General features: G+C 43.4%; 1 protein-coding gene across 2 annotated transcripts in view; it reads left to right on the plus strand.

Annotated features, from left to right (window-relative positions):
• The first annotated feature begins 847 nt into the window (after positions 1–847).
• pcnx2 (pecanex 2) overlaps positions 848–14,949 on the plus strand; it is a 30,541-nt gene continuing 16,439 nt past the window's right edge. Inside the window, exons 1-19 of one of the 2 annotated variants that reach the window (XM_085799634.1) lie at positions 848–1,393; positions 3,009–3,211; positions 3,919–4,036; positions 4,156–4,192; positions 6,341–6,858; positions 7,039–7,233; positions 8,163–8,657; positions 8,762–8,957; positions 9,743–9,893; positions 10,018–10,160; positions 10,588–10,666; positions 10,823–10,958; positions 11,968–12,110; positions 12,263–12,416; positions 12,678–12,710; positions 13,189–13,360; positions 13,474–13,584; positions 13,963–14,054; positions 14,404–14,513. In XM_085799634.1, coding sequence (XP_085655760.1) covers positions 1,241–1,393; positions 3,009–3,211; positions 3,919–4,036; positions 4,156–4,192; positions 6,341–6,858; positions 7,039–7,233; positions 8,163–8,657; positions 8,762–8,957; positions 9,743–9,893; positions 10,018–10,160; positions 10,588–10,666; positions 10,823–10,958; positions 11,968–12,110; positions 12,263–12,416; positions 12,678–12,710; positions 13,189–13,360; positions 13,474–13,584; positions 13,963–14,054; positions 14,404–14,513 — 3,239 coding nt within the window. In that variant the 5' untranslated portion in view covers positions 848–1,240. The remainder of the gene's footprint in view (positions 1,394–3,008; positions 3,212–3,918; positions 4,037–4,155; positions 4,193–6,340; positions 6,859–7,038; positions 7,234–8,162; positions 8,658–8,761; positions 8,958–9,742; positions 9,894–10,017; positions 10,161–10,587; positions 10,667–10,822; positions 10,959–11,967; positions 12,111–12,262; positions 12,417–12,677; positions 12,711–13,188; positions 13,361–13,473; positions 13,585–13,962; positions 14,055–14,403; positions 14,514–14,949) is intronic. The other variant, XM_085799635.1, reaches the window with a different exon arrangement.

Consider the following 14,949-nt stretch of genomic DNA (forward strand, 5'->3'; position numbering starts at 1 on the left):
GGGGAGTGGGGGGCGGGGGGCCGGGGAGGAGTCACTGTAGGAATGTGTGAGGAGAGCGCGCCTTCAGGGAAATTATGGGAATAGTGGACCATATAATCTCACACACACACACACACACGCACGCACACACACACGTTCTCAGTGTGTGTGTTTCTATGTGACTATGAAAGTGTGTATCAGCCTATTATTAGCCTATACCTAAATGTATTGAATGTTGTGTCTTAGGCCACAAATATTAGCAAATATCACGATTAGAATGAGAATCAGCTTTTATCAGATAAGTGTCAGTGGTGCAAATGTCCCGTAGCCTACTTTCTCTCACAATGCATTGTATGAGAGTCGAATAGCATACACAAACACACGTAAAACTAGGCTACAGTCTAATACAACAATTTAGTTAGCATACAATATCCTAACATAATAATATAATATAGTAGAGATATATCTGTAGGCAATTAAAACAAGTCAACTAGACGTTTCGCCCCTTCTTCAAGTGGCTTAATCACCTCATCATCTTAAGGGCTAAACGTCTTCAAGACAAAAACTACGTCCAGTTGACTTGATTCAGAGATGCCTTTGACCTGCAGAATTTGCACAGATATGATATAATATAATATAATAGCCTATAATATAATATAATATAATATAAATAATATTATATTATATTATAGGCTATTATAATATAATATAATAATATAATATAATAACGTGATAAGAATGTTCTAAACATTGATTGTGTATTGTGTTATTTTTCCTGTGATCCATTTGTACGCAGATAAACGTAAAGGTTAGCATCACATAATAGGAAAGGATCGAGAAGAAGGATGGAGGGAGGAGGGGGGAAGGAGGAGGAGGAGGAGGAGAAGGAGGGGGGCGGTCAGAGCTGCGCATCTGTGCAGGCAGTCCGAGAGGAGGAGAGAGTGAAGGAGAGAGGCGATCAGGACGAGATGAGGACCGCGGCAGCAGCAGCAGCAGCAGCAGCAGCAGCAGCGATGGACGAATCGACATTGGGATGGGAAAAGGCAGACGACAGGATAACACCGAGGAAGACGGACGAGGCATGAAAGAGAAGGCTGTGGAGACGTGCTGTAGCTATCACCCCAACATGGAGGCGTAGCGACTGTAGCATGCATTATTAGAGGAGATCATTTCATTGTAGCCTAGCAGCAGCATCAGCATCATCATCATCATCATCATCGGTCCGTCCAACCTGAGCGGAGAGGAGGAGAGAGGAGGAGAGATGGGCTCCCAGGTTGTGCAGACCCTGCGTCAGGGAGTCTGGGCATCTCTGACCGGGGGCTGGTACCACGAACCGGACCAGAACAAATTCAACAACTCCTGCCACCTCTATCTGTGGATATTCCTCCTTATGTTGCCCCTGTCTCTCCATCTGGTGAGCTTTTCTTTTTATTTATTTCTTCTTTTTTTATATTTAAATCAGGGAACATCACGTTAAAGGCCGTGAGGAGGGGGGTGTGAGGTGTTCACGGTATAGCTTTACCTATAGGTGACATTTTTTATTCACGCGGTGGTTTATCCCTCTTTGGATAAACACGCATGGATCTGACATCCTTCATTGTGTAGTTGTTGCTGCTCGAGGGGGGAAAGGGGCTGGAAAAACGCCACTGTCGCAGTGTTTTCCCCCGCATGCGGTGACGGAACGCATGGCTGCTCCTGGATGTGGCAGGAAGCGTGAAACTGTGGTTCACCAATATTTCCATGTCATGGCCTTTTTAATAGGTGCACCACAGGGCTGCTGCTGCTGGTGCTGCTGCTGCCTCACTCCCACTGATCAGATCCTCCTGTGTGAGGAGGTTTTTTAATAGAGTGGTTTACCCTGTAGATTTGATATAGGAGGATACTCTCCTATCTACTCCCATTGTCCCACCTCAGGGGAACGATGCTTCCATTATAACTAATCCTAATTTTAACGGACATCCCCAGTGACCTTTGTGTTGCATTCAGTTTAAACTGCCTTATAGTAGCATGCATAAAAGGGAGAGTTGCAGCTATAGGTCAAACACCTTGACCTTAGCTGCTATAGCTAATAAATGCCATGTATGACACTGGATTCGATCTGATCATGCAAACCCTTAGTGTTATTGTGTGTGTCTCAGTCGGCTTTATCAGAAAAGTATATCTTATTGATTGTAATTTACAATTATGCAATGTTAATACCTCCTAAATCTCTAGTGTCTGTTTTTGATATAGCTAATTTGTAAGCGCTACACATCCTGCTGCATTTAATGATCAACAACGTGTCTCTCATTGTGCTGCCCTGTAACTTTAGGTCAAGTCCACTACTACGCTAGGGTAAATCCCAAATTAGCCATCAATGAATGCAGGTTACTGCCACTGAAGTTATCCCAGAGCGTTTGTCGCTGGCAGTTTTCCTCAGTGTGTTTGAAAACAACCTCTGCTTCGCTTGCGAAAACAACACAAGCTCTCCGGGATGGGATGTTTCGAATTTCAGTTTTGTTAGCGTTTTAGCTGAAGGTCGCACACAACATACAGCGCAACATAAATGACATTTAAGAGAGCTGAGGAGCGGACAAATATAAGCACGTATGCAAGCGGATGATGACAAATTGTACCTGCAGAGTCCACATCCAACAAAGCAGGAACTCCCTCCAGAACAGTATGACTCATGTGTCAGCAATGATGCAGATGCTTTGTCTTTAATCTTCCTGTACTTTGCTATGGGCCATTCCTCCCCTGGGGATCGATAAAATTCATTAAGTTGCCAATTAATCAAATGAGATCTCGTGGTTCACTGAGCTTGTAATACACTTGGGGCGTCAGTGTGCCTCTTGCCAAATTTCACTTAGGCTACATACAATAAGTAGAGATGAGACAGGTGGCGCGTTTCTATCCAGCTACAGCTCAAAGCATCAATTCAAACGCTGCTCCAGTGGAGTCACGACAGTCTGGAGATATCATTTTCTCTCCTCTCCTCTCCTCTCCTCTCCTCTCCTCTCCTCTCCTCTCCTCTCCCCTCCCCTCCGCAGGCCTTGCCCCCTACCACCATGGCCCTGAGCATCTACTGCACCTCCATCACCCTCTTCTTCATCCTCATCAAGCTGGCCAACTACCGGCTGCACCTGATGTTCGATGAGGGCGAGGCGGTGGTCCGCAGCAGCCTCTCTGACCTCAGCAAGGCCCAGGACAAGAAAAGTAACGCCTCGGACTCCTGCCTGCCCGCCAACATCAGGTAAACCCTCACCAACACACACACAAACACCTGCACACGTGGGGTCAATCTGAAGTAGCTGAGGAGTTACAGATGTGGCCTCACCTTTATGGGGCCATTCACAGACATGTGATGTATATTCACATTCAGCAAACTGGCATTTTTACTCCATGGGCCTGGAGCTGCTCCCCTGCTAGGTTAGTCATTACAAAATCTAGGCCAGAGGGCTAAATCCCTCATGATACAACTTAATTATTAAAATGAAATTGCACGTTTTAGGCCTGAGACCTCCTTTCAGAATAATACCATTAATACTAAGTATAATATAACCTGTCCTCACATGATTTGTATATTTGTTCTTCCCTTTTGTTTCCTCTGCATGTGTCGATTTTTCTTCAGTTTGGCACTTTCCACAGTTTTTCTCAGAGACTCAGTGGAGCTGTGGTGAAAGTGCAAGCTAATGAGGGGAGGTCAGCGTCGGCCACTCGGCTCTGACACGCTTGATCTGCAGAGAGACTAATAAAAGAAATCCATCGCTTCCCATACAACTCTATTTCTCTTAATTTCTTCAGTATCTTTTAGTATTCCATACATGAGAGACCGAGAGTGAAGGATGGATCATTTCCTCCAAAAGTGGAGTATTGACGTGTCCAACATCCACAGAGACTCCCCATCCTTCTGTCATCATCTTTGTATTCCTCCCCTATGTCTGGTTTCCCGTCTCACAGGAAGAGCAGCACAGTCCCCGACAGTGTTGCCATGACGATGCTGGCTCGTAAGCGTCCCAGTCCGGTGATCCAGGTGACAGTGAAGCAGACTGAAACCAACCCGGGACTGATCGGTGTGGTGAGTTGAGTGACACCTGCCAGTGTGAACATACAGCACAGAAGAAACACTGTGTCAACCTGCATCACATCCCGGTTTTAATCCTGTGCTTCTGAACTCTCTCTCTCTCTCCACAACAGGACTGTTCAAAGTCAGAAGAGGTGAAGACCTTGGAAGGTGAGATTCAGATGGCGTCTATTAAAGGGAAAACCTGAACAAATGAACAGAGAAACATAACAGATACAGGGCATGAAGTGTCACTGATGAGTGTGAATATGATGTGAATCATAAACTTCGGCCTTCACAGTCCCTAGGGGCTGAGGTCACAAAGATAACCCTTCACTATATACTGTAGCTCATATATTTAGTTAGACATATAAATTCACTGGTGCACAACTTTTAAGAAGCAGAAAACATTTTGGGAAAACATTTTACTGTCGTCCAAGGGCAAAAAAAAAAACCTACTTAGAAAGAAACCATCTTTATTTTGGGGAAACTGATTGCACCAGACTAATCAAGGACTGCAAACAATAAAGATCAATCAGTCTAAAATATCTTTTAGAGAAACTGGCCCCTGTTCCCAGACCAATTGAAAAACTACTATATCTCAGATTTTGAACAGCCGCTCTTTTCCAAGCATCATCAAACCCAGAAGGAGCGATTATGTTTCTGAAGACCTGTGTTCATCCCTCCAGTGGAGTTACATAGACTCTGTACTAAACTGACTGAAGCTGATCTGGCAACTCGTTGTGGATCAAAACCTAACAAGGACACTTTTATGTTGGTTCTTCCTATAGTTCGTCACCCATCTGCTGTTACTGACAATTACAACAGTGCATGCTCTGATATTTCCCATGAAACAGCCGAACTTCAGAAGTCAGCGTGGCTTGTTGTGTTGTTGTGTTGTATGGAAATGAGTATTGAGGATGTGTAATTTGATTCATTGTTTCCTCTCTTCGAAAGTGCAGAAGGTGAAAATCAGCCTGGGTTTGTTTGGCTGGATGTTTGTCCCAGTTTATGTCCGTTGTTGTTGCTCAGTGTAGCCATTATAAAGAGCTTAAAGTGTCTCAGATAATACATCTATGTCACATTGACCTACCTAACTCCTCTGTATATCTTTACAATACTGTTTCAGTATTATACAGAGAGAGAGAGACAGAAAGAGAGATGGTTCTCAAAGCATTATATGATTTATCTATATACCAAGTTACCATTGATTGTCCAGCCCCATTTAAATTTGTGATTGGATTGTTGTGCGTATGTTTCTGAGCTGTATTAAGGTTTCACCATTGTGAGAGATTCTAGATCAGTGGAAGTGACCTGAGAAATAGATTAGACCAGAGGCTGAATACTTTACAAACACCTGAAAATACAAAGTTTTTCGGGGGTCTTTCTCCTATTGAAAAGAGATTTTTTCGAGGTTTTCTTCCAGGATAGTGAAGTAAACAGGAACGGACTGGGACCAAGTTCTTCTCCCTATTTGTGTTTCAACCACTGGATCACATATTGCTGAGGTTGTCTTGTACTGGCATTGTTAAGTTAAGTTTAGGGCTGAAAGTATCTATAACCTGCAAGACATTTTCCATCAGGCTGGTGAATGAATGATTCATGAAGGAGATTTTTTTTATCACTCAAAAAAAGAAAAGAAAAGAAAAAAAGACTTCCCTGGAATACTAAAAATAAGACTGACTATATGACCATATGATAAATATCCAGCCCTCACTCACAGCAACAATTAAACTGACTTTGTTATTGTAGCCATTGAGGCCTTCTGTGTGCTCTGGGGGAACTGGTGTCCTGTACTGTACTGTACTTGTCAGAATCAGTGGAGTCCAGCACTCTTCCTCTTCCCTAATGCACCGATCTAGATGGACTAGAAGTTCCTTTTTTGCAAACACATCATTGTGGTAAAATTGCACTGACATGCAACGGACCTAGCAGTGAGCCAGTTTGCAGCTATAAAGACCAGCTGACTGCTTCCAGTAAATTTATGACCTAATGCACTGGTGATTAGTCAGAGCCAAGTCAGCTGATCAGAAAAGGGGATATAATCACTGTGGTGCATTGCATCAAAATCATCGCACAATTTGTTTGTATCTGTTTTTAATAACAGTGGGATTGATCCGCCTTCTGCAGCTCCTTTTATAGCAAATTGAAGATATTTATCTGCGACTGGCAAATGCTGCTTTACATAACACTGTGACTGTTTTGTGTTATCACTGTAGCCAAATGAGAGGCCACATTGCCATGGCATGAATTTTGAGGATTAGAGCAGTTTTTAAAGACTTTAAATCTACAATGAATTTGGATTTCATTTCATTGCAGGACAGGGTGAGAGCGCTGCAGAAGAGAAGCCAGTGGAGGGAGGGCTGCACCCAAGCCCAGAGCCTTCTCCAGATGACCTCTCCAGTCCCAATCCCGACCAAGCCGCCCCCCTTCTGCAGGCCCAGCAGAGGCCCCCGTCCCGAGCCGAAAGAGAAGAGATGCGGCCCGGGTCCGCTGGTGGGAAAATGGATGCAGAGATAATTGAAACCGGAGCTGTGAAAGAAGGAGCGGACGTTCAGGGCTCTTTGGCGGGGACCGACCGAGAGCAGTCGGAGCAGGAAAGAACAGCGGAGAAAGACTCAGAGCTGGACAAAGTAGAGGAGAAAGACTGTGAAGACAAAGAGACGGCAGACAGGGAAACAGCTGATGAAGGTCTGCCTCCCTCTAAGGGAAGCGAAGAAGAGAGCGAGGAGGAGAGCGAAGGGAAAAAAGAGCCTTCGGACGCCAACAATAACTCGCTGGAGACGACCAACGACCACCAGGATGAACTCATCGACATCCCAGAAACCCCTGCACAGGTACAGTACAGTAGGCCTTTCAGATGCAGATGCAAGAAGCTGTAAATATTTATGCTTTAATTTGACATTCTGGATACAAATGACAGACGACTCATGCCTCTAAAAAAAGACGACACAATCTCATTGAGGAGGAATTCATCTGTCACTGTGATTCCCTCCATCTGTGCTCTCGTCTGCCAGGCTGAGCCACTGGAGGAGACGTACTGTTCTGACGAGATTGAAGTGGTTCTGGTGGACAACTCCGTCCCCGGGCCTGCGACGGTTCGCCTGGACGACAGCGACACAGTGAAGATCATCATCACCATGAGCTGTGACCCTCAGACCGCCGCTCAGCTGGAGGAGAGCGTCAAGCAGAGCATTCTGGAAAATGCACAGGTGGGAACCATTTTCAATATCCTCATAGCATCAGGTTTAAAGCTGGTAAAACATCCCATTCCACTATTTCACAGTATTATACAGGTGCATCTCAATAAATTGTTGTTATTGGTATGCTATTGTTGTATTGATTTTGTTATTGTTTTGTTTTTTTATTATTATTTTTATAATTATTGTTGTTATGGGTGCCATGCAGCTTTTCATATTATTTGGAAGTTTAGTTTAATTTCATGTGTGTTTGATTATTTTATGTGGCTTTTTAATGGACCCCAGGAAGAATAGCTGCTACCAGGTATAGCAGCCAATGGGGATCTTAATAAAATCAAATCAGATCAAATAAATTAGAATATCATGGAAAAGTCAATTTCCAGTAGTTCAAGTCAAATAGCCCCAACCAAGTATTGGTTGCATAGAGATGGACATACTTTTCAGAAGGCCAACATTTCCAAATTAAAAATGCTTTTTTTTATTGGTCTTCTGTAATATTCTTTTTTTTTTTTGAGATACAGAATTTTAGGTCTTCATTAAATATAAGCCATAATCATTACAAAAAAAGAAATTAAATAAATAAAGACGTGAAATGTTTTATTCTGTGTGTAATGGATCTATATAATGTATTAGTTTCACTTTTTGAACTGAATTACTGACATAAATAAACTTTTCCATGATATTTTTAATTTATTGGGATGCACCTTTATACTGTATATATTAATTACTATTGCAATATTCCATGATTTTTTAGTTGTATCATTCCATCAAATGGGAATATTCAACTTTTTTTTTTATCCTTATTATCGCCCCAAAATCAGCCTGATGTATTTGGTGTGCATTTCTGAGCATGTCCAGCTGCACAGCGTGATCCAGTGGCAGGATTCTCACTGAGATGTTGTTACGTTGTGCGGGTGACATGTCCGTGTGTGTCCTGCAAGGCTCAGAAGGAGGCAGGAGAATGTCACATCAAGATCCCCGTCATCACCTTCGACTCCCCCGAGGAGGAGAAGCAGGAGGCGGAGGAGGGAGAGGAGACGGCCGGCTCCGAGGACGATCCCACCCTGAAACAGCAGCAGACGACGACGACGGCGACGACGACCGAGGAGTTCCACCTTTGTAAAGAGACGACCAACTCTGACTCGACCACGCTGCTGGAGTGTCCAGATCCAGACCAGGAGCATCTCGGCCCGCAGTTGACCTCCGACAGCACGCCGAGCCCGCAGCTGACGAATGATAACAGCTCGTCTGGGATCGATGTTCACTCCCACCCCGACGACACGGACCCCCTGGATCCCAACGTGGATTCGCAGGGGTTCCTGCGTCTGCCGCCGGCTTTGGGCCGCTATGGGCCCGGTGGAAGGACTCACATCCGCGGGCTGAGCATGGACAGTGGGAAAGATGCCGTTCTGCTTTCAGACCGCTCACACAACACAGTATGTTGGCAGTTTGGCTCTGTTTCTATTTCTGTATCTTTTGTCGCTGTCATCTCTCCATCCATCTGTCCGTGCATACATACAAACATTTCTCTCTCTGTTAGTCCACCATGACCAGTTCCAAGTCAGATTTGGAAGCAAAGGAGGGCCAGATTCCCAACGAGTCCAACTTCTTGGAGTTTGTCTCCTTGTTGGGGTCCCTCAGCACCAGAGGGGGCGGGGCCAGCACACAGGAGGAGGAGGGGCCTGAACAGAAACAGGAAGCAGGAACTGCAGAAGAAGGTGATTCTCAGCAAGAGGGTTTGTTCCTTTACCTCTATCTCCTTTATCTACATGTTGTCATGTCCCCGCACACCTATGGGATGCTGCCTAAACACACCTGCAGAGTCAGACAATGTAATTGAAAACAACTGTTTGGGTGTATTGGAGCTTTAAGGTGTTTAAGTTAATGCAAATGTTCAGATTGAAGTGCATGGGAAAGCAAAATGTCACTGGTTTGTCAGCTGCTGCTTTTTGACCTAAGATGTAACTAAGATAATGTTGTATGGTTGGCTATTCAGTTAAACTATTGTAAACTAGCAGCTCACAGCTTATGGTGGCAGCTAGTGGGCTTGGAGACTTTAATTAGATGAAAATGTTACTTCCACTGGAGCTCTTTAAATCAGAATGAGTGTTTGTCTCTGGTGGTGGAAGCAGAGGCACAATATTATCATCTCTTTATTTATAATATCTTTCACTCTGTTAGGTCTGTTTTTGGTCTCGACCAGTTCCTGAGGGATTTTTTTTTCGTCAAAGGTCTTTCAAGGAAAGTGAAGTTGAACCAAAACAGTTAAGATGTGGGGCTTAAACAAATTAGCTGCACTGAAAGATGCTAAAACTCTCCATAGAAGTGAGGAGGACGTTATGTGCAGTGAGTGCCAACTCTCTGTGGGTTCAGTCTGAGCAACCTTCATCTGCAGCATAAAAATGACTAGTGCTGCAGCTTTAGCATTGCCAAGCAAACAAAGAAATGAATGAATCATCTCACCATTAGCTGGGGCTTTATATTTGACTTTTCATTTTTCTATTCATTTATCTGTTTGCAGAGAATCTGAGTGTGGCTTCCAGACAAGATGATACAGCAACAGAGACCAAGACAGAAAGCAAACCGGAGAGACCCAAACCACCCACCAGCCTGCCTACTGACACACTACAGGCTATACCACCCACACACATCCCAATAGTGTCTCCTGACAGGTATGTGTGCCTAGACAAGCGTGCTGCATTCACTCACACACACACACATATATATATATTTGCAACACAAAGTTTAAGATTTGAGGATCTAACATCTCTAGCTGGTTTCATTTTGTCTCTTTAGTCCACAGACGGACAGAGAGAAGGATCCAGACTACGACTCCCTGCCCTCACAAACCTCCCAGTCAGAGAGCTCCATGCTGCAGGTCATCTGCAGACCAGAGGCCACCAACAAAGAGGAAGCCTACACCTTCCACACTGTACACAGTAAGCTGCATTGCCCGTTGTTTCCTGGAAATGTAATGTGTTTTTTTTAAATCTTTTGCTGGAGACAAGTTGCGATGACTCATGTAGTCAGAAACAACAAAGAGGTGCTGCAAATACACCCAGTCAGTGTACTGGGATAGTCTCATAATATTTGCACAAATATATTGTACAGTGTGTGTGTGTGTGTGTGTGTGTGTGGGAGGCACTGCCAGCAGCTGATGGTTTCACTTTTTGAAACAGCTCAGAAAAAAAGCTGGTGGATTAAATGACATTTTTTTGAAACAGCTCCAGGATGTCGAGCTTGTTCAGTGGTTCAGTCACAGTCCAGTGTCTGCTGTGTGTCTGTGAGGATAAATAAAACCCCCATATCAGTTATTCACACAGGAATTGTTAGATAAGTTGTACGTTATCTGCTTTGCTTCACCAGGAGACAGGCCTCGTAAGCTGTATGCAGAGAGAGCCCTCAACCTGCCGCTAGGAGCCGAGCTCATCACCGGCAACATGTGGTACTGTTGTCAAACCTTAATCATCGTTTTCCTCCTTCACCTGCATCAAGCTGCTTCACTGTGTTTCTCTGCAACTTCATCTCACCTCTGATAATCAGGCTTATTGCACACATTAACGTCGGCCTGTTGTGCGTGTCTGTGTGTGTGCGTCCTCAGTGACCTGCTGTCGACTTCCTCTAACTCGGAGTGTCAGGACGGCCTGGCGGGAGGTCACGCCGACTGTCCTTTCCAGAGACGTATCATCCCTGCACACAGGCTCCGGCCACGAAGGACACACCCGGAGATCTTCCAGGTTCTCATCTATGTTGACCTTTTATCTTTTTTTTCTCCTGCAAATTAAAAACATCCTCTGTTTACTGAACCTGACGGGACTAAAGATAGTTACAGTAGACTCATGCATGTTTGGTGTCTGAGTGCTGTTATAGGTTCCCTATGGGTTTTTGACCACACGTGGTACTATGTTTTGTTTTTTTACCATGGTGTTTCTATCTCCTGCATACAGTACACACAAATACACACATTGTAGCACATTCATAGACAATGTAATGGTCACTTCTCCCTATTGTTTCATGCAGTTTCACTAATCTACAGCTGGTGGAGGTAACATACAGAAAAAATAGTAGTGTGCCAGTGAAGAGAGTGAAAAAGAAGTCTTATGGGTTCATGATCCATCCTATTATTGGTTTTGCTAATGTTGTATTAAGACAATTGTGAGGAATTAAAACTTAAATAATAATAATAAAAAAGATAAAACAATTGCAAGTTAGCTCACATCCATGTACATTAGATATTAGAATTAGGAATTGACACATGAATTAAGATTTCCTTCGGGATTAATAAAGTAAATCTATCTATCTATCTATTTAAAACAAAAATTTTAAATTTGAGGGGACACAAATTAAATGATGAGTACTTTCTCTTTGTCAAACTGTGACTCACTGACTCGAAACAGAGGCAGTAATATGACTCCTGAGTTAGTCCACATCAGGGCTGGATGCAGATCAGCAACAGTGACATAATGGGCCTGGATCAGTTGTTGAAGCTGAAGCAACACACACTCACTGCTGAATCATTAATGCACCTCGTTGAGTGTGTGTGTGTGTGTGTGTGTGTGTGTGTACTGTATGTGTCTCATACAGTGTGAAAAAGATGTCACTCCCAGGACTTACGAGGACCCGGGCTGTGTTTTGAGTTACTGCACACTGAAACTCATGTAGATATAAAACATCAGAGTCTTTTTCCTCTCCTGTATCTCTGCAGCTGAATTCATGTGGGTGTAAATTATCTGTGCTTGTGTGCAGGAAGAGGACTCTCTGGACGAATCCTCAGAGACTTCCACTCAGGAAAAACCGACCAAGAAGATTTATTACAAACTTGAACTGTTTCCTGGGAAGTGGATCAACATTTTATACGACCGGCTCACCCTGCTCGCTCTTCTGGACAGGTAACACACAAAACTCTCCCCACTGTCCCAGTTTAGTCTCACATCTAGAAAATCTAACTTGTGATATCCCAGTATACTTGTTGGTTGTCCCGTCTCTACTGATTGCACTATTATAACCAACTTTTGCGGTCGTGTGTGCTGTTTTTCTAAAGAAACCAGGAGGTTCTGGAGAATCTAGTTGCAGTCTTCATGGCCTTCCTGGTTTCTTTCCTTGGTTTTGTGCTTCTCAACCACGGCTGCTTCAAAGACTTCTGGGTCTTCCAGTTTTGCCTAGTCATCGCCAGCTGCCAGTATTCCTTATTGAAGGTAAAAATCAGATCAGCCATTATCTTTTCAATCTTAAGAAGCTGACTGAGCATTTAATATTGGAGAAAAGCCAAAATGAATGAATGAAAACCAGCTTGGATAGTATTTGATTTTCACAAGTAAAGCTGACCTCAGACCTGCTACTTCCTATTTGCTCCGCCTCATCACTTTCTGATGAACTGTCGCTGCTGTTTTTCAACTGTTTTCATGGTGATTTCCAGTCGATGAGTCAACAAAGACTTCTGTGTTTTTGTTTTCCAGAGTGTTCAACCAGATGCAGCTTCACCAACACATGTGAGTTTAATGTCACAGAGGAAACAAACTCATGTCAGGCTCTATTATCAATTACTTATTATGAATATTAACAAAACTTAACATCATATCGCTGTTCGTTTATTTCAACTGAGTGACCCATCATCTTCTTCAGTGATGCATGTTGTCAGTGTTTCCATTATGAAGTCATGATTTTCCAAACAGTTCCCTTTTCCAATGAATGACTTTCTTGTGTTTTCCCTGCTGCCTCAGCTACATGCTCTGTCCCTTTTGGAGCTTACTGACTGACTTGCGTCATGTGACTGTGAAAACGCATCAAAGTGCAAGACACATGAGCAGTCATCCTAATATGACCCAAATTTGTAGCAGCGCTCATCGTGTTATCTTGCTTGGTTGTTGCTGTTATGTCACTGTGTTGGAACCTCTTCCCACCCTAATGTTATATCACTGTGTTGTGTTACACCCTAACCTCTGTGTGTTGATGCATGCGTCTCCCCAGGGTCACAACCAGCTTGTGGCCTACAGTCGAGCGGCCTACTTCTGTATCTTCTGCACTCTGATCTGGCTGCTGGAGCAGCTGCTGAGGCGGAAGGACCTGCCCGTCTCCACCCTGTACGGGGTCACCATCGTCTGCCATGACGCACTGCGCTTTTTACGAGACCTGTTAGTGGGTACGGATAAATATCCAGAGGCTTGCTCGGCCTCGCACAGTTAATTTATTTCACTGTATCATTTTATTTTCTCATCCTTCACAGAAATGTCTTTTGTCTTATGCATTAAACAGGTTTTACCTACTGCTTCCCAATCACCTTCCTGGTGGGTCTGTTCCCTCAGATCAACACCTTCACCATTTACCTGCTGGAGCAGATTGACATGCACTTATTTGGAGGGACAGGTCAGTTAAACATGTTGTTCTTTAATCCAGATCCTTGACAGATGTTAATGTGAATCTTCTGTTGTAATGTCTAATGTGTGGAAATGTGGCCCTGGTTTGATGCCTGTGTGTGTAGTATGTATTCAGTATAAAAAATTCTATAACATTAAATATTCATAATTATTATAAATAAACAACCCACATGTGGAAAAAGAAAGGTATAGGTATTATTTAAGAAGAATGTAGCACTCAAAAATGCAGTGAATCAGCCATATTTGATTCATGTCACTGCAGTGTTACGTGAGAAGCTATCAGTGCCTTATAAACCATAACTACCACTACTACAGCTTGTCTCTCTGTATATGTGTTTTCACCCTCACTCTAATTTGTGTGTCTCAGCTGCTACAAGTCTCATCTCTGCAGTCTACAGCATCCTACGCAGTCTGATCGCTCTGTCTCTGCTCTACGGCTTCTGCTTCGGAGCTCTCAAGGTAGAAAACAGAAAACACACAGCAAAGCCTTTTTCTCCTTCTTTTCTTTTTGTACCGAGTTTGTTTTTCGTGGTCATCCTCCTGGTTATAGGAATAGAAGAAGACAGGCAGTTATAAATAGCGGTGCAGCCGGGGAGTTTCACTGATGGAGCTAAGCAGAGCTGCAGCAAAATACAAAGTGCTGCAAGTCATCCTTCAAAAGTGACTACAAGATTGTAACTGGTGGGGGAAGAAGCTTTTAAACCGTGAAGATTGAAAAGAAGAAGTAGTTTTAAAAGGTACATGATGGTGTGATTCACACTGGTGTGTGTGTGTGTGTGTGTGTGTGTGTGTGTGTGTGTTGTTACAGGAGCCGTGGGATGAGCAGCACACCCCGGCTCTGTTCTCTGGTTTCTGTGGCCTTTTGGTGGTCTTCTCCTACCACCTCAGTCGACAAAGCAGTGACCCGTCGGTACTAGTGTGAGTATCAGTGTGTGTGTGTGTCTGTGTGCTGTTTGCATGCACATACTGGGCCTGACTACCACCCACTTAATCCTCTGTAATAGTTTTGAAATAAATAAAACATTAGCGAGGAGACCTGCGGAAACGAGAGCCGGGAGTTAATGTACCGACTACACTCTATTTTCATAGGTTATTATTTGTTGAGTAATTTCTACACCAGCTGAGAGTTAAATGTTAAATATTGTAATTTCAAACTGTTAACACCTGAATCAAAATAATATTAGAAATACAAGTCAAAACACAAATCATCCACATTTGAATTTATTATATAAATCATGTGAAATGTGAATAATTCACACATGAAAACTAAATTCTTCATGTATTTTCAACTTTTTCCACATTTTTTTCCCTGATTAAGATTTTGTGACCCAAAAATCAGTTCATGTTTCAAATC

Source organism: Trachurus japonicus, chromosome 15 (genome assembly GCF_045865225.1).
Source record: "Trachurus japonicus isolate A0001 chromosome 15, Traja_1.0".
In the NCBI taxonomy this organism is placed as follows: Eukaryota; Metazoa; Chordata; class Actinopteri; order Carangiformes; family Carangidae; genus Trachurus; species Trachurus japonicus.